The sequence below is a fragment of the Guyanagaster necrorhizus genome (genome assembly GCF_019112545.1).
Source record: "Guyanagaster necrorhizus MCA 3950 unplaced genomic scaffold BT62scaffold_4, whole genome shotgun sequence".
Taxonomy (NCBI): Eukaryota; Fungi; Basidiomycota; class Agaricomycetes; order Agaricales; family Physalacriaceae; genus Guyanagaster; species Guyanagaster necrorhizus.
In genome coordinates, this window is record NW_025064883.1 from 2,196,227 (window position 1) to 2,221,032 (window position 24,806).

General features: G+C 46.0%; 4 protein-coding genes across 4 annotated transcripts; 3 read left to right on the forward strand and 1 right to left on the reverse strand.

Annotated features, from left to right (window-relative positions):
• Positions 1-15,106: 15,106 nt before the first annotated feature.
• On the forward strand, positions 15,107-16,230 carry BT62DRAFT_1001706 (S-adenosyl-L-methionine-dependent methyltransferase; the record flags this gene model as incomplete). The annotated part of the gene is made up of 6 exons (XM_043176767.1): positions 15,107-15,312; positions 15,368-15,550; positions 15,703-15,807; positions 15,856-15,872; positions 15,947-15,978; positions 16,027-16,230. 6 exons carry the CDS (start codon positions 15,107-15,109, stop codon positions 16,228-16,230), a joined length of 747 nt encoding a protein of 248 aa, XP_043044358.1.
• BT62DRAFT_928143 (uncharacterized protein) lies at positions 16,124-18,270 on the reverse strand. Its single transcript, XM_043185447.1, has 2 exons — positions 18,063-18,270; positions 16,124-18,013 (listed from the first exon to the last, which is right to left on the reverse strand). Exon 2 carries the CDS (start codon positions 18,000-18,002, stop codon positions 16,317-16,319), a length of 1,686 nt encoding a protein of 561 aa, XP_043044359.1. The 5' UTR covers positions 18,003-18,013; positions 18,063-18,270; the 3' UTR covers positions 16,124-16,316.
• A 737-nt stretch (positions 18,271-19,007) lies between these two features.
• On the forward strand, positions 19,008-20,809 carry BT62DRAFT_943776 (alpha/beta-hydrolase). The gene is made up of 3 exons (XM_043187897.1): positions 19,008-19,360; positions 19,411-19,782; positions 19,837-20,809. Exons 1-3 carry the CDS (start codon positions 19,151-19,153, stop codon positions 20,668-20,670), a joined length of 1,416 nt encoding a protein of 471 aa, XP_043044360.1. The 5' UTR covers positions 19,008-19,150; the 3' UTR covers positions 20,671-20,809.
• A 1,773-nt stretch (positions 20,810-22,582) lies between these two features.
• BT62DRAFT_978749 (MFS general substrate transporter) lies at positions 22,583-24,775 on the forward strand (the record flags this gene model as incomplete). Its single annotated transcript, XM_043189372.1, has 11 exons — positions 22,583-22,878; positions 22,939-23,056; positions 23,107-23,284; positions 23,346-23,451; positions 23,502-23,610; positions 23,676-23,865; positions 23,924-24,258; positions 24,318-24,340; positions 24,396-24,489; positions 24,541-24,663; positions 24,716-24,775. The coding sequence occupies 11 exons, from the start codon at positions 22,583-22,585 to the stop codon at positions 24,773-24,775; spliced, it is 1,632 nt and encodes a 543-aa protein (XP_043044361.1).
• Positions 24,776-24,806: the final 31 nt, after the last annotated feature.

Consider the following 24,806-nt stretch of genomic DNA (forward strand, 5'->3'; position numbering starts at 1 on the left):
CATCCTAATCATATTGAAAGATCAAGAGAAACACTGATGCCTAGTTCACCAGATACTGGAACTAATGAGAAAACACAAACTATTCCTCAAAGCTGAGAAGTGTGAATTTGAGATTCTTGAAACTGAGTATCTCAGAGTAATTACCAGCAAAGAAAGTATTTGAATGGACTCCATCAAGGTGGCAGGAGTAACAGAATGGCCAAAGCCAATCAGAAAGAAGAAACTACAATCCTTCCTCAGATTTACAAACTTTTACCACTAATTTATCTAAGATTACAGCAAGATTGTCTGCTCCACAACCTAGCTCACATGGAATACCCTCTGAACCTGGAGAATAGGCCAGCAATCCATATTTGATGATTTAAAAAGGTAATTAGCCAAAGATGTGGTACTTGCAGTACCAATAAAAAAAGGAAAATTCCAGATAAAAGCTGACTTGAGTGAGAGAGTGATAGGTGCAGTCCTCTCACAGGAGCAGAATGAAAAATGGCAGCCCATTGTGTTTCTCTCAAAGACATTGACCACTACTGAATGCAACTATGAAATCTATGACAAGAAACTCTTGGCTTCATGCTAGCACTTGCCAAATAGAGGCATTATCTGATTAGTGCTATTCACATCTTTGAAGTCCAGACTGATCATCAAAACCTACACTACTTCCAATTGCTGCAGAAACTCAACCAATGACAAGCCCACTGGATCATTAAGCTTGTGCAATATCAATATATCTTACATCATAAGATGGGAACAGTGAACAAGAAAGCAGATCTGTTGAGTTATAGGCCTGATCACAATCAGGGAGAGGAGGACAATAAAGGAGTAACACTTCTGAAACCAGAGCACTTCTGCACCATGATCATTCCAATAGAAGAGAAAGTCTATGAGCAAATCAAGAGTGCAATGCAATAGATAGAATTATGAAACTAATGAATTGCCTCTTTAATCAATTACAAGTGGAATATGACTAAATCAGAGGATTTGATATACAGTTGACTATCTCACAATGCATATGGTCGGGAGACACCAAAACTGTATGCATTTATAGATTTATGCAGAACCAAAATAGCACGTGATGTGACATGTGACTTTATGTGACAATGTCGTCATTTCCCCAAAATGCTGTCAGTGGCTTTTGGGTCAGCTTTCCATGCATCTCCTTAAATAATGCCCCTCTCAACTTCCTCAGCTGTGGTACTAATCCACCCTGGTCACCTTGTGAAACACAAAATGCCTCCAGCTTTTGAATAAGCTCAAATCCTTCCCTTGTAGTTATCAAGGTCTGTTCTTCCTCACCCTCCTCTTCCTCTTCTTCCTCCTCCTCATCGTCAATGACAGTTATTTCCCCATTTTCTACTGCAATATCATGCTTGACAGCAGCAACAATCTCCTCACCTGTTGGCATCACCTCAAGATCTTCAGTATACTCTTCTGCAATAGAGTTAACCATCTCTTCAATAGTTGGAATGGGACCAAACATGCGATTTCATTGTTTCAATTCGACAAGATGGTCCTTCAACATTATCTCTGCTGTCTGGAGCTGTTGAATGGGGGCAATTTGAGTGGGAGGTGTGTTCATTTTTGACTGTGATGAAGAAGCCAACTGATTGACTGCCTCCAGTGCTTTACCAATGTCATTCTCTGCATTCATAATGGCTATAAGAGCAGGACGCCAGTCAGCATCAGCATATTGGTTTCCAAGCAGATTCTACAATGCCTGTTCGATCCCTGGAAGCGTGTATTTGTCTGTTGAGGCAAAGTCACAAACAAGGTTTCATGCAGACTTGAGGAGTGAGGCATCTTGGAAATCATTGGATGGTGTGGTAGACTGTGACTCGGATGCATTGTCAGGCATTATACCAGTGTGTTTCCAGCAGTTTGCTATCGTTTCACTGCTGACATTTGCCCAAGCATCACGAGCGATAGTCATAGCTTCAAGGAGATCAAGCTTGAAGATCTCAGACTCTCCAAGATCATCGAGATCAAGTGCACAGATACACATGGCATTCCGATAATGTGCCTTGAAGCAGCGGATAATACCAGCATCTAGCAGCTGAACATATAGAGTCATATTGGGCTCAAAGAACTCCAGCTTTGTGTTATGAGGTGTATAAGCGATGAAATGCCCTCGAAAGTTGTCCAAGGTCAGCAGAACCTGCCACATCTCCCTCTTCATCTTTAAATCAAACATCTTCACCCACTCCATAAATATTTTGCTCATTATCCAGGCCTTCTTGTTATTCCGATAATAGAATCCCATTGCCATTGGACTCTTTTTCTTAAAACACCGTAGTTGCTTTGACTTGCCAATGAAAACAACTGGCATTCACTCACTCCTATCTGCATTCACAGCAAAACACATGGTGATGCGGAACTTGTCCTGTTTTCATCCACTCATAGGACCAGATGCCAAGGTACGATCTGGGATGGCAAAGATGACAAGACCGGATTCATCAATATTCCATCTGTCCCACATCGCATATTTCACCATAATGCTGTGAAGATGCACACATTCTTTTTCCACTGCCATCATATCCACTGAGCCTGCTTCTCCATGCCACCGAACCTCCTGAATCTTCCATGCCTTATAGAATGACCTCAACCATCCCTCTCCTTTCAAACACTGATCCTCTGGAATATTCATCAGATTTTCAATCCGATTTCACTTCTCTATCAGCATTGCACCAGTTACAGTCTCATCTCAGAGCTGCTGTTACACGCATGCCGCTGGCCTCCGTGTCACCTCAACCAACCATGAATCCAATCACTACCCACTGGACTCCGACCGCTTCCCATTACCTACTAATTTCATTTCACCAGTATCATTTCACATCCATATTTCACATTGTAATGTCTAGACCCTGAACTCAGTAACGAATACCGACACCAGAACCCAATGGAACCCGACTCGGAATTAGCTACCATTAGTATATAAAGCCATGTACATCATCATAGCTACTCAGTTCGAATATCAACTTGGATAAGCCATCTACACTTTATACTCACCCCTCCCTATCTCATCCGTCGGATTCCGCTCCGAAGGATACTCCTATTCACTTCTCTGACAGAACTCCATTCTGTCCATCCAGATCCTTGGGCTCCGACTCAAGGGTGATGTTGCCAATAGCTTCGTCAATGCCCATGCACTCTGCTGGACTCCACGTATGCACTCAAGCCCACTCAATTGGCACGTTCCTAACAGTATATTCGAACTCAAACCCTTGAGTCGAAAATTTTATCATGTCCACCACATTTACCGAACCCACAGAGACCGATCCCGAACAAAGGCAGCCCACCCATCCAAACATGTTTTTCATGGAAGACATTCCGGCCTCTGCCTCAAAGGAACAACCAGGTCTGTTCGGATCAGCCTCCAGTGGGGGACAACCCTCCCGTAGGGAAACCTACAATCACTCTAGCTTCACTGCCCACCAACCTAATTATGACAATTCCTCTAATCCCTTCGATGCCACCAGCATCCCAACCAACAGAGCCCAATGGGCCAGCCTGATGTATGGCGCCCGAACCGACCCCCCAATAGACCCCTTATCCCTGGGCAACAACTATGGGAATCCAGACAGCCCAGACTCAGAGGGCAGAGATGAAGACACCCCTACTCATACTCCCATCTGACGGGAACCAGCTGGCAATCCACCAAACCCTTTTCCAGGTGGACCAGGAGGTCCAGGAGATCCAGGTGGTCCTAATGGCTCAGGCAGCACCAACGGCCCCACAGGAAGTAACAATCCAAACCAGCAGGACATGTTCTTAGAATTCATGAACCTGTTACAAGGAGTCTCCACCTCCCTCAACAACCCTAAACCAGCCACTGTCCATACCAAGGTCAAGGAACCAGAACCATTTGATGGCTCTGACCCTCGCAAACTGAAGGCTTTCATTGTCTCCCTTCAGTTGAACTTCAACGACAGACCTACCACATTTGCAATGGACACTAACAAAGTTAACTACGCCATTTCATTCCTGGCCGGCACCACGCTCAACTGGTTCGAACCAGACATTCTTAACCCCAATCCGTGGAATCCACCAGCCTGGCAATTCTCCTATGCAGCCTTCTTAGATGAGCTTCGTAGCAACTTCGGCCCCTTTGATGCTATCGGAGATGCTGAAGATGCATTAGAACACCTTTGGATGTGTGATGGTGATCGGATCATGAAGTATATGGTCCAATTCAACCAGTATGCTTCATAAATTGGGTACGGAGATAACTCCCTCTGCCATGCCTTTTACCGTGGCCTCTGCACCCATATCAAGGATGACATGGCACACCATGGGAAGCCAAACAACCTTCGTGATATGGGCTTCCTTGCCCAAGAACTTGATGCTTGCTACTGGACCTGGAAGACCAAAATTGCCTGTGAAAACCGGGACAATAAATTCCCCAACCCCAAATCCAAGGGATCTAACACTTCTTTCTCGGACTCTAGCTCCACACCGAAATCTACTGCCCCTAAGCCCTATGCCGACAAGCTAGGCAAAGATGGCTGTCTCACCCAGGAAGAAAAAGACCGCTGGCACCAGAACAACCTTTGCATGTTCTGTGGAGCCAAACACAAGACCGAGGACTGCAACAAGTGGAAGGCAGCAGCCTCCGCCAAGAGGCATGCGGCAGAGGTTGACACCGCTCCTGTGAAACTGGCCCCGATGGAGTCGGAAAACTAGGAAGCAACCCTGTTCTCTCCATGCAAGTTCAGGGTTGTGTCGACTGTATTCGCACACCGGAGGTCATCACTCTCAATGCAACATCTCTTTCCAATCACTCCTTCCACATTCCCCTCTCAGCAGAATTACCGACTGCTATGGAACCCGATGGCTCCCCAACCTGTATCATTCTGCGTTTTCTTGCCCTTATTGATTCTGGCTCTAGCCACTGCTTTGTTGACACTAAGTATGTAGCTGCCAATGAAATTCCCATTAAAACCATTCCTAGTGTGCAACTTCGATTATTTGATGGCTCCATCGGAAGCCGTATATCTCAAATCGCAACCATCCCCATTTGTTTCCCATCTGGAGACACCTTCCCCATCGACTTTTATGTCACTCCTCTGGATTCGTCTTGCAATCTTGTCCTAGGATACAACTGGCTCTCCCGCTACAATCCACTGATTGACTGGGCTGAGAACAGTATCATTTTCCATTCAAGCTACCAGGACCCCACTCCAACCAATTCCGCGGCCTCCACCGCATCCCAGGGACTTCCATGCCCACAGGACAACAGTCCACCCCTTTCTGAGCCTTCCAGCTCAATTTCAGGACTTCCGTGCCCATCGGACTCTATCAGTCCAACTTCTGGGGCTTCACCCCATTCCAAGTCCACATCGAGTAGCCGGCGGACTTCATTCCCATATGAACCCATCTATTTCTATCCTCCCTCAGAATCTTTTACTACGAAAGCACACCCAAAGATCTCCATCATATCCGCTGCCACATTCATCCGAGCCAGTGCAGAAGAAGGCACCCAGCAGTTCACACTGCAGCCTTCTTTGCCTAATATTGGAGCCAAAGCCACATCCATGGAACTGGCAGATCTTTCATCAGTGCCAGTAGAGTACCACGATTTTGCAGATGTCTTCAGCGATACCCTCTCCAAAAAACTACCTGAACACAGACCGTATGACCTCAAAATCAATCTTGAGGAAGAGACATCTCCACCCCTTAGACCCATTTATTCTCTCTCAGAATCTGAACTCAAAGCCCTACGAGAGTTTATTGATAATAATCTGCACAATGGGTTCATTATTCCGTCTCACTCTCCACACGGGGCTCCAGTTCTATTCATCAAGAAAAAGACTGGTGAACTCCGACTTTGTGTCGACTACCATGGCCTAAACAAAATCTCCAAGAAAGATCGCTACCCTCTTCCCCTCATTTCTGACCTCCTCGACTCTGCCCGCTCCGTGCGCATCTACACCAAGCTCGACCTTCGGCATGCCTACCATCTCATTCGCATAGCTAAGGGGGATGAATGGAAAACAGCCTTCCGGACCCGTTATAGTTCCTTCGAATGGCACGTCATGCCCTTTGGCCTCACAAATGCTCCAGTGGCATTCCAACGATTTGTGAACAATATATTCTCAGACATGCTCGACATATCAGTAGTAGTCTACCTCGACGACATCCTCATATATTCCGACAACCCGGAAGATCACCAAAAACATGTTCATGAGGTCCTATGCAGGCTTAGAGCTAATGGACTCTACTGCAAAGGTTCCAAATGCAAATTCAACTGGAACTCTGTGGAGTACCTAGGCTACATCCTATCACCTGAAGGACTTCGCATGTCTGAAGAAAAGGTCAAGGCGATTGTTGACTGGCTGGTGCCGTGAAAAGTCAAGGACATCCAATCCTTCCTCGGCTTTGCCAACTTCTACCATCGCTTCATACATAGATATAGCGACATCATCATCCCCCTTACATGACTCACCCGCAAGGGAACTCCATGAAAATTTGATGACAAATGCTTGGCTGCCTTCAATGAATTGAAACAAGCCTTTACACATGCTCCCATCCTTATCCACTGGGTCCCCGATCGAAAGATAGTGGTGGAAACTGACGCCTCTGACTATGCAATTGCAGCTATCCTCTCCATCTATCTTGAAGATGGTGAAATTCACCCCATCGCTTTCCGCTCCTGGAGCCTCCACAATGCTGAACTCAACTATGACACCCATGACAAAGAGCTTCTAGCTATTTTTGAAGCTTTTAAACATTGGCGGCACTACCTTGAAGGCTCCACAGACTCCATCGATGTCGTAACAGACCACAAGAACCTTGAATACTTTGCCACCACTAAGATTCTAACCCGCCGACAGGTCCGCTAGTCCGAATACCTATCCCAGTTCAACCTAGTAATCCGGTTCCGCCCTGGAAAACTTGGTGGGAAACTGGATGCGCTCACTAGACGATGGGACGTCTACCCTAAAGAGGGGGATAGCCAATATGCCCAAATCAACCCCCACAATTTCCGACCCGTGTTCACCCAAGAACAACTCTCCGCATCACTCTGAGCAACCTATCTCGAAGGCCCCACCCTACAGGCTAGTGCCATCATGGATATCGACAAACTCCACACTGATATCAGACAAGCACAATCCTCTGATGCTATGTCCTCCGACGGCCTCTGCCAGGCCAAGGCCACTTCTGAATCCTCTCCCTCTCAATGGTCCGTTGACGAATCCAACATCCTTCACTTTGAAGGCCACATCTACGTCCCGGACTCTGACGATCTCCATCTCTGTATACTACAGAACAATCATGACCACATCCTGGCAGGTCACTTTGGTCAAAACCGGACATTAGAACTAGTCCAGCGGAACTACACCTGGCCAAAGATGTGTGAATATGTCCGACACTATGTTAAGTCCTGCACAGTTTGTGGACACAACAAGGCACCCAGACACCGCCCCTATGGGTTACTAAAACCTCTGCCAGTTCCTGAATGGCCATGGGATTCCATTTCCATGGACTTCATTGAACAACTACTGGACTCCAACGGATTCACCGCCATCTTAGTAGTCATAGACCGAGCTAGCAAGCAAGCCATTTTCATTCCCACTCATGACACTATCAACTCCGTGGAGCTTGCCCAACTTTTCCTTATCCATGTATTCTCCAAACATGGGGTACCCAGTCACATCACATCCGACTGCAGCTCCGAATTCATCTCCCAATTTACTCATGCCTTAGCCATGGCCCTTGACATAGAACTCCACCTTACCTCTGGTTATCATCCAGAGGCCGACGGCCAAACTGAACGAGCAAACCAAACTCTGGAACAATACATCCGCATCTACTGCTCCTACCAGCAGGACAACTGGGACACCCTCTTACCCATTGCTGAATTTGCCTACAATAATGCCTCTAATGCGTCCACTGGAATTTCCCCATTCTTCGCTAACAAGGGTTATCACTCCAACATCACCATTCACCCTGAAAGGGACATCGCCTCCGCCTGGGCCCGAGATTTCACAGTCAACCTTGACGAACTCCATCAATTACTGAAGGATGAAATTTCTGAAGCCCAGTCTCGCTACAAAACCCAAGCAGACAAGCACCAGATTCCGGCACCTCTGTTCACAGTGGGGGACAAGGTCTACCTCAGCTCCAAACATATCAAAACCACCCACCCGACCAGAAAATTCTCAGAGAAATACCTTGGTCTTTTCGAAATCATAGCCCAACCTGGTACCCACTCCTTTACCCTGAGGCTTCCACCGGACCTCCGGTCCATTCACCCTGTCTTCCATGTGTCACAATTGGAACCCATAGAAGAAAACACCATTCCTAACCGAATTCAACCACCACCACCTCCAGTCAAAGTTGATGGAGAAGAACATTTTGAAATAGCCCAAATCCTTGACTCTAAACTGGACTGCCGGTTCCGCTGCCCACTGCTGTACAAAATCCAGTGGCTAGGATACGAAGGTACCAACAAAGAATTTGCTTGGTTACCGGCCTCCGAGTTCTCCACCGATGAATTTATTGAAGAATTCCACCACTGATATCCAGATAAACCAGGACCCTTGTCCAAAGTCATTCAAATATCCTATTCCTAATACAGTGCTACTCTGGACACCACCAATGCCCCACCTTACCATTTCAATTCTAACCACTAATTACCACTGTTCAATCACCCTTCTTACACTTTCAAAGTCAAAAAAAAAAAAAAAAAAAATTTTTTGCATTTACATTTTTGTCCACCACCAACATCCGATGCCCTTTTCTATATACATTTTGTACAAAATATTTTACAAAGAAGCAGAACCCGACGGGCCCGCACCGGAACCTGAACTCTCCCCCTGCTCCTTCAACTCCTCTATATCCTCGTCCAGCCCCTTCAACATTGCCTCCCGAAGATCCTCCACCTCCTGATCCCTCTCATCCTTGAAAATCAGTCAGGCCTTCTTCCAGGCCTCCACCTCAGACTCTGAAAACAGCTCTGAAGGAGACGACATATCATCAGAACTGTAGTCATCTTAAAGATCTGCCACAGTATCATGAACATCCGCCACCTCATCCACCAACTCATTCACACGACGCATCAACTTGCATATCAATTGTGAAAGTTGGTGGAGACCGGTGGAGACCTCCACACTACTGATCATCTCACTCATGGTAACGCCCTTGTTGAACGAACAGGCGGTTTTCTTGACCTTGCAGCGAGAACAAGTCTGCCCTCGACCGGCACCTTCGGTTATCAGGCATGCATAACACCAGGCACCATCTTGACGACAGCGCACACAACTCCCTAAAAACAAAAAAAAAAAGCTAAGTTGAGCCATGAAAGAAAACCAAGACACTTACTTTCACCATCCAACAATTTCTCACCCCCCGCCAGTCCTGCCACTTCCAACTTTGCCCGCTTTTTAGGGCTAACAACCACCTCTGTCCCACTGCCATCCACTATGCTCCTCGACCTGAACTTGCGTTTACGGCCTTTCTCTGCTGGACCCGCTGCCTTTCTCTTCCCCTCCTGCACCCTCTCCCTCCTCTCCAGAGTCCCATCGGATTCCTCGGACTCATCATCCCCCTCAGTCCCCTTGTCCTGTTCATCATCGGATTCCGGAGGCATAGGGCAAGTCACCTTCTTGAAGCGAAGACCAAGGCCAGGGCCAAACTGTTCCGCCAACACTCGATGCAGCCGAAAATCAACGGCCTCCGTGGGGGTTATTTGCAACCCATCCTCTGTAACCGTCCTCTCTGGCTCTACCTCCTCAGCCTCAGCCCTTGCCGCTGCCTCCACAGCCTCCCTCTCCTCAGCTTCCCTCTGAGCTGTCTCTTTCAACACCTCCTCTGCCTCCTTAGCCCGCCTCTCCATGGCCTGCTGAACCTTCTCCCTCTTCCTCTTCAACTCCTCCCTCTGCTTCTTTTTCCATGCCTCCCAGGCCACACGGTCCACCTAGACTCTTTCCTCCCACTCCCGCTCCCCTTGCCATTCCAAATGGCTCTCCATGGCCTCCACATATTCTTCCTCTGCGGTTCGCCATTCCAGACGAAACAATTCCTTGGTCTCTTCAGGGCCATCAGGGGTGGATCCCCTCATCAAAGGCTCGGGAGTGCATGAGCGATGACATAGGCAAAGATGGTGGTTTCAGATCAAGCTGAAAAAACTCCTACAGCCACCAACAATCTTCCATGTGGTCTCACTGGCCATCGGGATCTGCACTCTTGAGGGCAAGAACGCTAAGAGGGGGATACTGTTACACGCATGCCACTGGCCTCTGTGTCACCTCAACCAACCGTGAATCCAATCACTACCCACCAGACTCCGACCACTTCCCATTACCTACTCATTTCATTTCACCAGTATCATTTCACATCCGTATTTCACATTGTAATATCTAGACCCCGAACTCAGTAACAAATACCAACACCGGAACCCAATGGAACCTGACTTGGAATTAGCTACCATTAGTATATAAAGCCATGTACATCATCGTAGCTACTCAGTTCGAATATCAACTTGGATAAGCCATCTACACTTCGTACTCACCCCTCCCTATCTCATCTGTCGGATTCTGCTCCGAAGGATACTCCTGTTCACTTCTCTGACAGAACTCCGTTCTGTCCATCCAGATCCTTGGGCTCCGACTCAAGAGTGATGTTGCCAATAGCTTTGTCAATGCCCACGCACTCCGCCGGACTCCACGTGTGCACTCAAGCCCACTCGATTGGCACGTTCCTAACAGCTGCATGTTCTGATACCAGGATGCAACAGCATGCTCCACATCAGGTCGGGTGACAATACAAGACTTTTTGGATGATAGTGCATTAGGGTTCTCATTTGCATGCTGTTCGATTTTTGTACGAGATGCCAGTTTCCATGAAAGAGTTGATTGGGTAAAGAGCAGTGCACCTTCCTTTCAGTTTGCGAAATGTGCCACAATGTCAGCATGTCGATGGGAAGAATGGTTATCAACATGTTTGAATACTACGAGCCAGTCTCCTGTTGTGAGGTGTGGGCGGGAGATCTGCTTTGGAGGCTGAGCTGATGATGTGTACATTGGGACTTTCTCCTTCTGTTTTGTATGCTCATATGGATTTCCAGGTTTAGCACGTGGTTTTCATGTTGGTTCAGGAGGCATGTTTATAGAGATATAGGCTGTGTCGCTTTACAATAATTTTTTTTGTGTTTGTTATAGTCCATACAAACAAATTATGTTCTTTATTGTTCTAATATATGCATAATGTCATATCAGCTTACTATAATTTTCAATCTGACAATGCATATTCCTAACTAGAACCATATACATTATGCGATATGTATTTCTAGCCCATTTCTCTGCTCCCCAACTGTGTTCCAGCCCAATCCATATGCATTGTCAGAATTATGCATTTTGACATCATGCATTGTGAGATAGTCAACTGTACTACAACAATCGAATCTATATTTTCCAAGACCATTCACTCTGAGAGGAGATCATTGCCATGTCTCATGATCATGCCACTGCAGGACATCTAGGAATTGCAAAGACAAAGGAGTTGGTATTAAGAGAATACATGGTCAAAGATAGGACAGGACATCAGGAAGTATGTTAAAGGGTGTGAGACTTATTAGTGGACCAAGTCAAGCACATAGGCATAAGCTGTCCTGCTTCATCCAAATGAGATCCTTATTGAACTGTGGATCTATATCTCAGTCAATATGATTATCAGACTCTCAGACTGCAATGGCTATGATACCATTATCATTGTCAACCAGTTTTTAAAGGCAATTATTCTGGTCATATGCTCAATAGAACTATCTTCCAAAGAATGGGCAAAGGTTTTACATGATAAAGTCTATGTGAAGCATGGAATGCCTCAGGTCATTATTTTAGACTATAATTTGCAATTTATCTCCAAATTCCTTGACAACCTCTATTGCCTTCTTAACATCTGAAGCAATGCCTCAACCACCTATCATCTTTAGACTGATGGGCAAACCAAGCACATCAATCAGAAAATCAAAAAGTACCTTCAGATATCTATTAATCACTGACAGGATGATTAGACTAAATGGCTTGCCCTCACAGCATTCTAACACAATAACCATATTCACTCTGCAACCAACAAAACTCCCTTCTTCATAAACCATAAATATCACTTCTACATCATGATCATGAACAGATACAACATCACATCCTCTACATCCTCCAATTTTGCTCAACTCATGTTCACCATTCACACTGAAACCCATACTGTCTTCAAAAAGGCCACCACCACTATGAAGATGCAATATGACAAACATCAATGCCTCACTCACAAATACACTATTAATGACAAGGTCTGACTCAATATAAGCCACTTTCACCTCCCTTGACCTAAACATAAACTCACTGACAAATATACTGGTTTCTTTCTCATGCTTGCAAAGATTGACACTTCTGTATACTATCTGAAATTATCTGACACCTGGCACATACACTCTGTTTTTAATGAAACACTCCTCATACTATATATTGTGCCTGTCTTTCCCAACCAAGAAGTCCTGCCTCCTTCTGAGCCAATCTTGATCAATGATAAGAAACACTATAAAGTCAAACAAATTCTGGATCATAAACTCTAAAAAGTTTGCAGTTATAGAGGTGGCAGTCATACTGTTGTTTATTACCTTGTTAAATAAAAAGGTTATAGACTAGAATCCAACCAGTGAGTTTATAAACTGAATCTCAATGCCAATGACACAATATACAACTATGAAATTTTCCTCAATTGATTCATTGGAATGATGGTCTTAAAAGAGAGTGATGTTATGATTTCTCTATATTTTTTCTTTTTCTTATCTTATCTTGAATGCTTTCTCATAGGGCATGGGAACTTTAAGTAATCATAACAGATGAGATGTTATTGTCTTCCATCACCTCATCCACAAATAATTTCTCATTGTCATATCTTTAATGATCAGATAGGATCAGCATCATAGCCTAGGACAGTACAATAGGCAGTAGTTATATTTACTATAAGCAGAATAGTATATAAGTAGGATAGCTCTTACTGTAATAGTCCAGCTTCAAGCTATAAGTTTAACTTCACACTATCTTCTCTTGAGCTCAGCTTGTCTTTGGCCTTAAAGCATTTGCCTGGAATAACATATTAGATGAACTCTAGCATGACTGTACAAACACAATACAGCACTAGTTTATCATGTGTCCAGATCATGTGCAAGCTAGATCTAACATATTTTTAGAACTAGGATACACCAGATTGATCAGTGATCAATGTGTATACATCAGACAAATGAGTTCTGGTCCCATAATCATAGCTGTACATGTCAATGATATGACACTGCTTGCTCCAGATGATAAAATCATGCCTAAAATGAAAGAAGAGCTTAAGAAGAAGCTAAATGTCACAGACACAAGAGAGATTCAATATATATTAGGCACAAAGATAGACAGGAATTAGGATAAGAGCACTATCACTCTATCCCAGAGGACATATATTCTCAAAGTACTTGAGCAAATGAGCATGAATGACTGCAAACCAGTCAAAATGCCTATGGACCTGAATGTATGGCTAGAGAAAATTCTGACAGAAGACCCACAAAGCATTGACACAGCCACCAGGCAATATTACCATACCAGTATCAGATCTCTGATGTATGTGGCCAATGGATCCTGGCCTGATATTGCACATGCCATCACCAAATTGAGCAGGTACATGCAGAATCCAGCTGCTGAGCATGTCACAGCCTTGAAGCAAGTTTTCTGCTATCTGAAGGAGACTCTAGACTTTGGAATCACATATGGAGGGAGGGACTATGGATGAGCTGATACCTTATTCAGACTCAGACTGGGAAGAAGACAGAACAGATAGAAGATCAACATCTTGTTATGTCTGTATCTATGCAGGGGGAGCTGTTACTTGGAGCTCAAAGAAACAGCCCACTGTAGCCTTATCCACTATGAAAGCAGAATATATGGCCCTTGCATGTACAACCCAGGAAGTAATTTGGCTGTGAGCACTCTTAACTGAATTAGGATTGCCATATTATGAAGCAACTATTATTTTCATCAACAATCAATCAGCAATCAAATTCACTGAGAACCCTACATTCCATGCATGATCAAAACATATAGACATATGGCACCACTTTGTTCATGAGCACATGACTTCAAATAAAGTCAAAGTTCAGCACTGTGCATCAGAGGAGAACTTAGCAGATATATTCACTAAAGGCCTACCAAGACCATTACATGAGTATCTATCTGCAGGTATTCTAAGAACTCAGAATTGAGGGAGAGTGTTGGGTTAGCAATCCTGAGCAAGTACAAGAACATACTCAAAGATGCTATATCAATCAGCAGCAGCTGACTTGGACCATGATCTGGATTTATATAGTATTTCATAGAAAGATCTCAAAGTAGTACAAAATGTATTTAAGCAGGACATCTCTCTCTCAAGAGGCTAATCTAATCCTCTGTACTCTACTCTATACTTACAACAGTTGGGAATAAGGCTGGTCCTGGTACAGTTACATGGTTTTCCCAGTAGTTGATTAGTCCTTGTGGTCCTCCTTTGGCCATCGTAATCATTTCAAATGCAGTCCAATTTTCTCCATTAAATTTTTTGCTCTTGTCAAGCTTGAATGGTAAGACTTGGGTTGAAGATGCATTCCTCAATGACATGTCAGAAAATTTTATAGGGGTATGTCAAAAGATTATGCGAATTGGTATGAGGGCCGAGTTTAGGTCCAAGAGGTTGCCATTTGGGAATTTTGAGTCTTGGGTAAGATACAAGTGCTTGTTGTTTAGATCTGGATCTACATAGTAAGGCAATGGGGCTGCATAACCTGTTAGAATACAACAAATCTAACAGTAAGGTAAGTAATCAATATGTAGCAATGTAAGTAAGATACACACCACAGTCTTCACTCATTGTAGTGGTAAAAGACTGAGGTGTGAATGAAAAGAAACTGGGCAGGAGTATGAAATGATCGCGCAATTGTTGCGCAACTGAAATTAGAGGGAATGGACCGATATCCTGACGAAAGGGCATAGGACTGAATCCTCGACAGGAAGGTATAGTTTCTCCATGGTAAATGTTGTTACACATTATGCAACTATGGTACCAGATCAATCACCCACAAGCCAAAGCACACTTTGCCACCATGGACACGTTTCTCTCCAAGCTAGGAGAGGCTAATATAACCTGTCCAAATCTTATAGTGGCCTTGATTTCACCCCCTTGCCAGGGCTTTTCTGCCGCCAATCCCGATGGCAAAGATGGCAATATCAATCGTAAAGCGTTATCCATTTCAACACGCATCCTGACGGCCACCAATGCATACTACGGATTAATTGAGAATGTTACTGGGTACGTCTGATGCTCTACCCAATGATACATCAGCTACTGACAGGGCCTGCATCAGGCTAACTTCTCCGCCACATTTGCACCATCTGCATGAAGTCATGATCAATTGCATGAAAGCAGGATATCAAAGTCGTTGGGCCATCCTTAACGCAAAAGAATATGGTGTTCCCACCATTCGCAGATGGCTATTTCTGATTGTTGCCAAACTAGGACTGACCATGCCTGATTTCCCTAAACCTACGTTCTCTAAAATGGAGGTAGTAACTCTATATGATGCGATAGAGGACCTCGACATTTCTGACCCTCGAGAAGACGCCGATTCGGGAAACCCCTTTTTTTTCTGACTCGAGAGATGCTCATACCTTATGCATTATCGATAAACGCCTCCGACAGTGTAGAACATCATGCCATTTCCACTACGTCTATAGACAGTTGGCTTGTGGCCAAGTGGGATGAGCCAGCATGTACAATTCGCACCTCGTGTAGCAATCGTTGGGCGTGCGTGCACCCAAGTAAGTGAATAACCGTTCTGCGGGAATGTGCAAGGATAAAGTCCTTCCCTGGTACGTCTTTCGATATTCTCATTGATACAGTAAACTGAATGCAGCTCGAGACACATACTTTATATCTGGCTCAGTGACGGATCAATACAGACAGATTGGTAACGTTGTATGTGCTCGTCGTCATAATAATTTATTATTCTCACCGATCTCGCAGGTTGCACCCAAAATGGCGCAAGCTCTTGGCGAGACTTTCATGAAGGCCATTCTGGCGGATTTTCCTTCACTTCGTGCTGAAGGGTCTGGAGACGCTAGAGGGATCAGCAAAGGTTCCTCGTCAACTCTCGGCAAACACGTTCGTGAAAACGAGGACCTTGATAAGGATATGAGCAATAAAAGATGCCGTAAGGGATATCTGTGATGCTATATGATTGTTTGACAACTATCAACAGTACGAACGAGTAAAGTTCATGACCCTGACCAGTAATGAGAGTCATGAAGACATATTTAGCGTTCTTCTCTTTCTTCTGGAGTACCTTTAAGATAAAACAAATATAGTCCTTGACCTTCCAACGCATTACATCGTTCCTCCGTACCTGGTTCGTCAAATTCGAAGTCTTCCGGCATGGTGACATGCATCAAGGACGCATACGACTCGTCATCTGCATGCGCACTTTCCAACCGTGACTCAAGCATATCAAGAATGGCTATCTGAGACGCCGTAAAGGTGGAATCGTTAAAGTCGAGCGTTCGAAGTCTGGGGAAGAAGTTATGACTGTTGACATCATTGTCGGGCCCGTGACTGAGCTTCTTTATTACATCCGACCCAATGTTTTGCAGCGCCATAAAGATACCAACGACATCGGAGGCCTGGGACAAGAAATTGAGGAAACGGGTATTATTTTCTGGGATTCCGATATCATAATCTGGGTAGTCCACGTCGACCGAGAGGAGTCGGCGGTCCGGGTAGGACAGTGATGCCGGCAAGTCGAGAATCATGCCTTTCAATCCTGGCTCGATACCTGTAGACGCGAATGTGACCGACAGCAGGGAGGGAAGCTCAAACATGTCAAATAGCCCCGCCACTGTGTTCACCCGGTGCATTGCCCCGAATCTCGTCAAAGACAGGTACGCGACTTTGGGTAGAGTGATGCGCTGGGACACGTTCAACTTCTGCGGGCCTGAGGGAAAAACGAGTCGGAGCTCTTCGACTCGTTTAAATTCCTTGAAATGATGGAAAGTCGCATCAGAGTCGATTTTGATAGAGAGGTGCGTGAGTTGCGACCAGGCAACACGAATGTGATGGCTATGGAAAACCGCTTTTTCAAAAACATTCAGCCGGCGAAGGTTGGCGGCCATCTGGAACGTTTCGATGTTGTGTGCTATTGTAGCAACAGGAAATAGGCTCCCAATAATGTACACCTCTTCGAGAGATTCTAGAAACGCCTTGCATTGGGTGAGGTAGTGGAGAGTTGCGATTGGGGTGCGTATGTGTAAGCGTCTCCATTGCGACATGCTTGTGAGGATGATGGGAAAGGCATTATGCGTGTGTATGTCAACCATGCTCTCGATTCTGATTGAGAGAAGAGACCTGCGAGCCCGCTGGATATGCAATCCAAGTTTCAGGGCCACAGACGCAGGGCGATCCCTCTTCCTGTGATATACATTGAAATCGAGGGATATACAGTTCCACAGCGACGGCATGGACAAGGCTACACTTCTCCAGTTCCGGCAAACCTGCGTTAGCGACCATGGCGCATTCCTTGGGTCGAGAGAATCGTAGAAATCAATCCGTCTCGGGTCACCTAACCTGACGAAATCATCCCAAGTCACCTTGTTGAAGAGAAAGATCTCGCGAAGAACGTCGTCGGGTATGGTTCGCAGGGGGTGAAGCACGACTTTGGCATGTCGAAGCTCTTCCGCAGCCTGGGCCCGTTCTTCCATGAGAGTATGAAGCAACTCCTGAGTTTGCGTGATTTGTTCGTCCAAGTCCGATACAACGACGGGGAGATCTTTCTTCGCCTTACGGAAGAAGGCCTTCTCTGCTTCAAGTGGGGGGACGTTGGTTTTAAGAAGTTCTTTGAGACGCAGATGTGGCGGTTCACGTTTACTCTGAGGGTGAGATAATATGAAGCCGCATTTGAGGCACGATGGTTTCGGTGGTGCAGAAGGTGAACTGGATTTTTTCGGCATCGTATAACAAACTAATAAGTCTCGTCAGATATGTTGAAACCATTATGGTGAAGACCCAACCTAAAAATTCTTCTGCGCTTCAGTGGATGCAGATATGAGAACAGCAGTAGGGACAAAGCGACAATGGTCTACGAGTGGAAATGAGTGGCCCGGCCATTATTAACGCAGACCAATTTCGAACTCGTACCAAAGTGTAGAGAAGTAGCTGTAGAACGTGAAGCTTGAGCTGAGAGTTTCGAAAGTGGCGGGCGGAGGAAGGGGGAAGAACAAGAGTCCTCTTGATATACGATAGTCAAAATGGTGTTTCAGAAATAAGGAGCCAGAAGAGGCACTGTCGACCGAAGTTGAACTTGACAAAAGAGTAGAACAATAGCCATTTGACTGATCCGCGATCTCGTGGTCGATTTTCCTGCCAGCCGAGATCTGACTCAGCGCAGACAATAATCTCAACACATGGCTGTCGCTATTATTCTCAAAGCTAAATTTGAGTCCTGTGTCTAGCCAAGAACCTGCACATCGTATCAAGAATGAAGCGCTGAGACCTTGATCATCAACTACAGGTCCTACCTGGAACTCGGGTACAAATGGCCGGATTGTGATGCCTAAACGATTCCCGCGTGCGCGCGCGACTGAGTCGTAGCCATAGATGTACTCTAAACAGCTCTCACTCGATTAGGCATCTAGTGCATGAACATTAAGGCTTCTAACATTCTTTGCTTGCCCTGATACATCTTCACCTGTTTACTGGGGTGACCGCAAGTTGATGTTGCAAAAAGAGTATGTAGGACCGTTCTGCACCAGTCCGGGTCAAACAGAGGGCCGTCGATCTGAGCTAAAGTCAGGGTCAGATCGTATCGATATAAGGAGTCGGGTATCTGGAAAATTCATCACCGTGAAAAACTCAAGAGTAAACTGACGCTCACTGCTCAAGCGGCCCAAGTCCAAGAAAAGGGTCCGCCGAGTCTGTCCGAACTAATGAGAGAGGTTTATACAATTTGCACTCTCACCTTTGTCCTTCAACGCACAAATGCAGCCATTTGCTTCTTTGGGTCCTCGAAAGTCAACCCGATTATCAACGAGGCGGAATAACATTATTCCGTCCCGGGTAATAAAGGGCATCTTATGGTACTTCCCCACACTTATCTGCCATGCCCAGCTCTCGACTCGTCCCAGGTCGTTATCCTCCAGTGGGTACCTCTCCTATTGCCGATGCAATCCGCGAAAGACGGGGCTCAAGAGGACTGACCGCCCTCGACGGTACCCTTCTCCATGTACCGCCAGTAGCTCAGGGTTGGAATTCACTCCTTGGGGCCATACGAACCAAAGGAAAGCTCTCTGACGATGTCAGAGAACTCATGGCATGTTTCTCCCATACTAGTATGGGCTTAGTACTGAAGAAAATAATTAGATTCTCCGTGTTGCGGCACACAACCATGCGGCTTATGAATGGATTCACCATGAGCATGTAGGAAGATCTGCCGGACTGACAACAGATCAACTGCTAGTAATCCGCGACACGTCCCGATTACCGACAGATGGGGGAGTCTTGAGCGCTTTGCAGAAAAGCGCTCTGGCTTTCGCTCAAGAGAGCACCACCAAGGTCAAGGTGTCGCCTGAGGTGACCGATGCGCTCAAGAAGAACCTTCAAAATGACGATGATCTCTTCGTTGAGGCAGCCGCAGTAGTTGCTACGTACAACATGGTCTCCCGATTTCTCGTTTCACTTGATGTTGGTGGAGGTAGCGATGATCTCGTTCCTTGGCCTGTGGATGAACAAGAGGTACTACCCAGCTTCACCCCTTCACTTTCTATGCTTACACTTCTTGAACTGTAGCATAAGATACCCTTACCTTCGTCTCCTTCATATTATATCTATGCCAAAACCTATATTGTCTCCCCGTCTGCGCCTTGGCTCGTGTTTTGCAACTCTTTATTGACCAATACCACCCTCTGGAACCCCCTTCTCACGTACCTCCTTACGCCTCCGCGTGAGTTCAATATCCTCCTGCACGATCAGCGCGGACACGGTGCCTCCGTCTCTCCATTATCTGATCCTTGCACCATGCCGATCCTCGCGCAGGATGTTGCCCACATCCTTGCGTCTCTCGGAATCAAGCAAGTGCACAGCGTTGTTGGAGTATCCCAAGGTGGAGCCGTCGCGCTCAGTTTTGGCATCCAATTTCCACATCTCACGAAGAGTGTCGTCGCATGCGATACATCTCCGAAAACGCCTGCTGGAAACAAAGAGGCGTGGGAGGGACGGATTGCAACAGCGAAGGAGAAAGGCATGAAGGAGCTCGCGTATATCACCGTCCCGCGATGGTTCCCAACAGGATCGTCAATAACAGACCCCAGGCGACAAGCGATAGAGGAGATGATAGAGGCCACGGATTTGGATGGTTTCGCGTTGGGTGCGAGTGCTTTGATGGAGTACGATCTCTATGTGGATAGGCTAGATGACTGCAAGATCAAGACGTTGCTTGTTGCGGGAGATCTGGATGGCGGCGGAAATGTCGGCAAGGGTTTGAAAGCACTCAGGGAGCGCTGGGCAGGGAAAGGCGGCGACATTGCCTACCAAGAAATACCACAGGGAGGACATCTGCCTATGATCGATAATACGGAAAGGTATTGGGAAGTACTGAGCATTTTTTTGGGGAACATCGCGTAAAATTGTAGTTAAACCTTGATGTCGAAGATTGCACAGTACGGTAAATGAACCGCAGCCCCAGGCTTTAGCCAACCGCAGAATCAAATGAACTAATTAGCCCACTACGAGGGCGCAAAATACCATACATGTCCGTTGCTCTACTCCACATTACACGCCAAAACACCCGGGGAACTCAGAAGGAAGAGCAGAGGGACTGGAACAAGAGGGAAAGAGGATCCTGAGGCCCCATACCTCCACCGCGTCTTAGTAGTTAGCTTACTTGTTGCAGTTAATCAAATGCTGAGAAAAAAAAAATGAACCTCAGCTGATGGCTGTGTTCCACGGGCCGGTAATGCCCGCCCGTTCCACGTGTCAGGCTGTTGTACTTTTTCCTTTTCTACTACTAACATCTGGATTTACTATCACAGGAGTTTTATCCTCTGCTACATCTCTTGTGCTCTTGGAAGACAGGCTGCCATAGAAATCACTGTCCGAGAGCTTCAGACTGTCAATGGCCCCACCGAGCTCTTTGCTGCTAGCAATACTGTTTCTGTGCTTATGACTAATTCTCCCTCTGTACCATTTATTTCGCACTCACAGGTACTTAATATTGCTTGAATATCGGAAGATTCTATTGGAAACCAGGGGAATTGGATCCTTAAAGATCGAAGCTTGGTGTTATCGATGTAAGTGCTGACCGTGCTTCCTTATGCTCTTGGGAATATGTTTTCTTACATGGATTGAAAGGTTGGATTATATCATTATGGGGATTTTGGCGACAAATCATTATGTCGGCTTGATACGTAAGCGTTCTATTTCTTCGTGTTTGCTGTGTTTTGATCAGAGGAACAGCGTTATTAATACTTTACCCGTGTTCTAACTCCCGTACGTGTGGAACAGGAACTAACATTGATTTCGGAGATATCAGCTACATGTCGCGAAACCCTATTCAATGACGATTATCCTTCTCGGTGCAATACTCAGCCTGAGCGGCTTCATTCAGCCTCGGCCCTGTCACTCAATTCATTTGTTAGCCATGGATAGCGGTTGTCGACCCCGATGGCAAAATTGAACTGACAATCCATCATGAACCTCATATGTGCACCTTTCGCTGTCGCTGTCATGCTAGCGACTACGATTTGATGACCGATCCTGTTGTCTTATGGTATGTAAACGACTATGTATTATCATACCAAACACTTTAGATAAAATCGACAACGCTCCAGACTCTCACCAACACCTTGTCTTCCTGTCCGAGTTCCTCACTGTCAAATAGTGCCCTTGCACGTCTATATGTGAAGGATGTAAATGGATTACAACGTCAGTGATGCGCTGATACTATGTCAACAAAAATTTGCACATTTTCAGGCGTCCAGGCTGTGTCTAGGGCGCTACTGAAGCTTATCTTCTGACCACCGCGCCTTCGGAGTCGACCGCTGCATTGAATGAATGTTTCCTCCTAGCTCAACAGGACTCGAGTCCGATGCCGCACCACACCCCCATTCATACCAAACGCAAGGCGCCTTGCACCAAGGCCTCGAAGTCGATAGAACCGTGCTCAATATGACGTAACCCCAATGCCCATGCATCCTTGGATGCACGGTTAAGCAGGGCCCACGGAAGACGATTGTCATCTCATTTTACGAGCTTGCCTGACTCGTGTCCATACAAGGCAGGAGCAGAACCGTTTTCACATGCTTTGCAGTATTGCCCTCCGCCATATCGGACCAACCGGCTTCATTAGAACCGGAGACCGTCCTTCGAGAACGCGCTTCATCAAGATCCATTCTGAGCATCGTTTCATTTGTATTTGGCTTTTCATTTTGGCACTGCGAACAACGCTTATATAAAGAATTTTGCTTCGAGGATATGCCTTGTGGTACTCTCCTCGTTCACAAACCTCGAGATTCGTCATCCTCAGATGACTATAAAAATGGATTTGACTCCGCGATCCTCCATTACTACTCTTGACGCAACACGTTCCTCACCTGCGCATGCGTCGGCGACGGGAACTGGGTCTAAAGGAGGGAAGTTTCCTCATAACGACTCTGAATGTAAGGAGATTCATCCTCGTCATCCAAGAGTTGTTAATCATATTCTTCATACAGCTCATGCCGACCCCAACATGGTGACATGGGACGGTCCAGACGATCCCATGAATCCTCAAAACTGGCCAAATAGCAAGAAATGGGTTGTCACCGTTGTTAGCGTCAATTTAGCGTTATCTGTGTGCGTATAGTCTCTCGTTCGTTTTATCGTGGAGTCCGTTAAACCGTCCTTTCCCTTCAGTTCTTTCGCATCCTCCGCTCCCACATCCGCTTTTGCTGAGACAGTACGCGTATTCAACATCAACAGTGAAACCGCCTATACAATCGTAACTGTTTTCTTGCTGGGTTTTGCAATCGGTGTACGTGTCCTCTCACTTTCCAGTTGCCTGTGCTGATTTTTCAATCTCAGCCAACATTCTGGGGACCCGGAAGTGAGCTCTACGGTCGACGTCCTGTCATATTGGGAGCGATGTTCGCGTACATCTTATTCCATCTCGGACAGGCTCTAGCTCATAATATCCAGTCGCTATTAGTCTGCCGATTCTTCTCAGGCTTCTTTGGTGTAGCACCTCTTGCCGTTGACGGAGGTAGAGTAAAGTCCGTCTAGCCCATTTGCCTCGCCCTGACCGCATGTATGATGTCCTCAAGGTATATTTGCCGATATATGGCCTGCGATTGGTCGAGGTCCTGCCGCGAGCCTCTTTGCTACCAGCGTCTTCCTTGGACCTGTCCTCGGGCCCCTCGTTGGTGGTTTGTAAGTGTACGACCTCGACTTGCTGTCCAACGATCTAACCGTCATACCAGTATCGCCAGCAGCTCAGTGACATGGAGATGGATATACTGGGTGATGATGATGTTTGCTGGTGCATGCACTGCCATCGCTGTCATCTTCCTTCCTGAAACGAATGCGTCCGTGATTCTATTAAAGAAGGCGAGCAGCCTAGCCTCACATCTGTGACTGAAACTCATTGATCATAGGTCAAACGTCTAAGAAAGGAAGATCCCGAAAACAATGCCGACCTGTTCGCCGAGCATGAAATAGAAGACTGGTCAATTAAAGGAATAGCACAGCGGACCCTCTACCGACCGTTCAAGATGCTTATGCTGGAACCTATTCTTGTTCTTGTGACGATCTACATCTCAGTTGTATATTCTGTTCTGTATGCATGTAAGCCTCGTTTTTCTGTTGATAACGGTTTTATGTTTTCTAACGTGCCTTACAACAGTGTTTGAGGCTATTCCCATCATCTTTGTCGAGACCCGTGGCTTCACTCTTGGGGAAAACGGACTGATCTTCATCGGTATCGGGATTGGTACAACACTGGGGGCTATAATCAATATCCTCTGCTCCCTGCACTATCCAGAGTTGGTGCATAAGTGGAAGGGGTATCCGCCGCCCGAAGAACGCCTTTATGGTGCGATGATAGGTGCACCGTGTCTTATAATCGGCGCCTTTTGGCTCGGGTGGACAGGACAGTACGAGAGCATCAAGTGGTACGTTCCGGCCATCAGCACGATCTTCATCGGGGTTAGTATAAGCCTTATATTCATGTCATTCCTGGTACGTTTATCTCTCTGCACGATGAATTGAAACTGATGAAGAACGCGACACTCTGACAGAGCTACCTGCTGGATGTGTACTTGTACGTTAACATTGCCTGCTTTTTGAAAGCCCATCCTCGCTGACACTCACTATAGGATCTATGCTGCGTCTGCGTTTGCCGCCAACACTATCATGCGTTCTCTCATAGCCGCCTCATTTCCGCTTTTCACTGTCCAGATGTACCACAATGTAAGGCATCCGTATCTCTTCGTCGAACTTACTTATAGTGTACCCACTTAGTTGGGCATAAACTGGGCATCTACGTTGATCGGTCTGATTGGTGTGGTGCTAGCGCCCAGTCCTTTCCTCTTTTATAAATTCGGCAAACAGATCAGGAAGCATAGCAAGTTCGCGCCATGTATCGTGAGTACAGAGTTGCGTGCTCTCCTAGGTTACGAACTAACGAAAGCTGTAGGATCTTGAAATTGAGAAGCAGCTAGAATTAGAGGCCACTCAGGGGGAGAAGGCAGTATAATGATACCCTAGAAGAATATTTATGATCATGC

Bases quoted from the DNA above. Each gene is read 5' to 3' on its own strand.
- BT62DRAFT_928143 (XM_043185447.1), bottom strand. From the start codon at position 18,002: ATGCCGAAAAAATCCAGTTCACCTTCTGCACCACCGAAACCATCGTGC.
- BT62DRAFT_943776 (XM_043187897.1), top strand. From the start codon at position 19,151: ATGCCCAGCTCTCGACTCGTCCCAGGTCGTTATCCTCCAGTGGGTACC. The intron at 19,361-19,410 runs GCATGTTTCTCC...GAAAATAATTAG, and splicing joins ACGATGTCAGAGAACTCATG to ATTCTCCGTGTTGCGGCACA. The intron at 19,783-19,836 runs GTACTACCCAGC...CTTGAACTGTAG, and splicing joins GGCCTGTGGATGAACAAGAG to CATAAGATACCCTTACCTTC.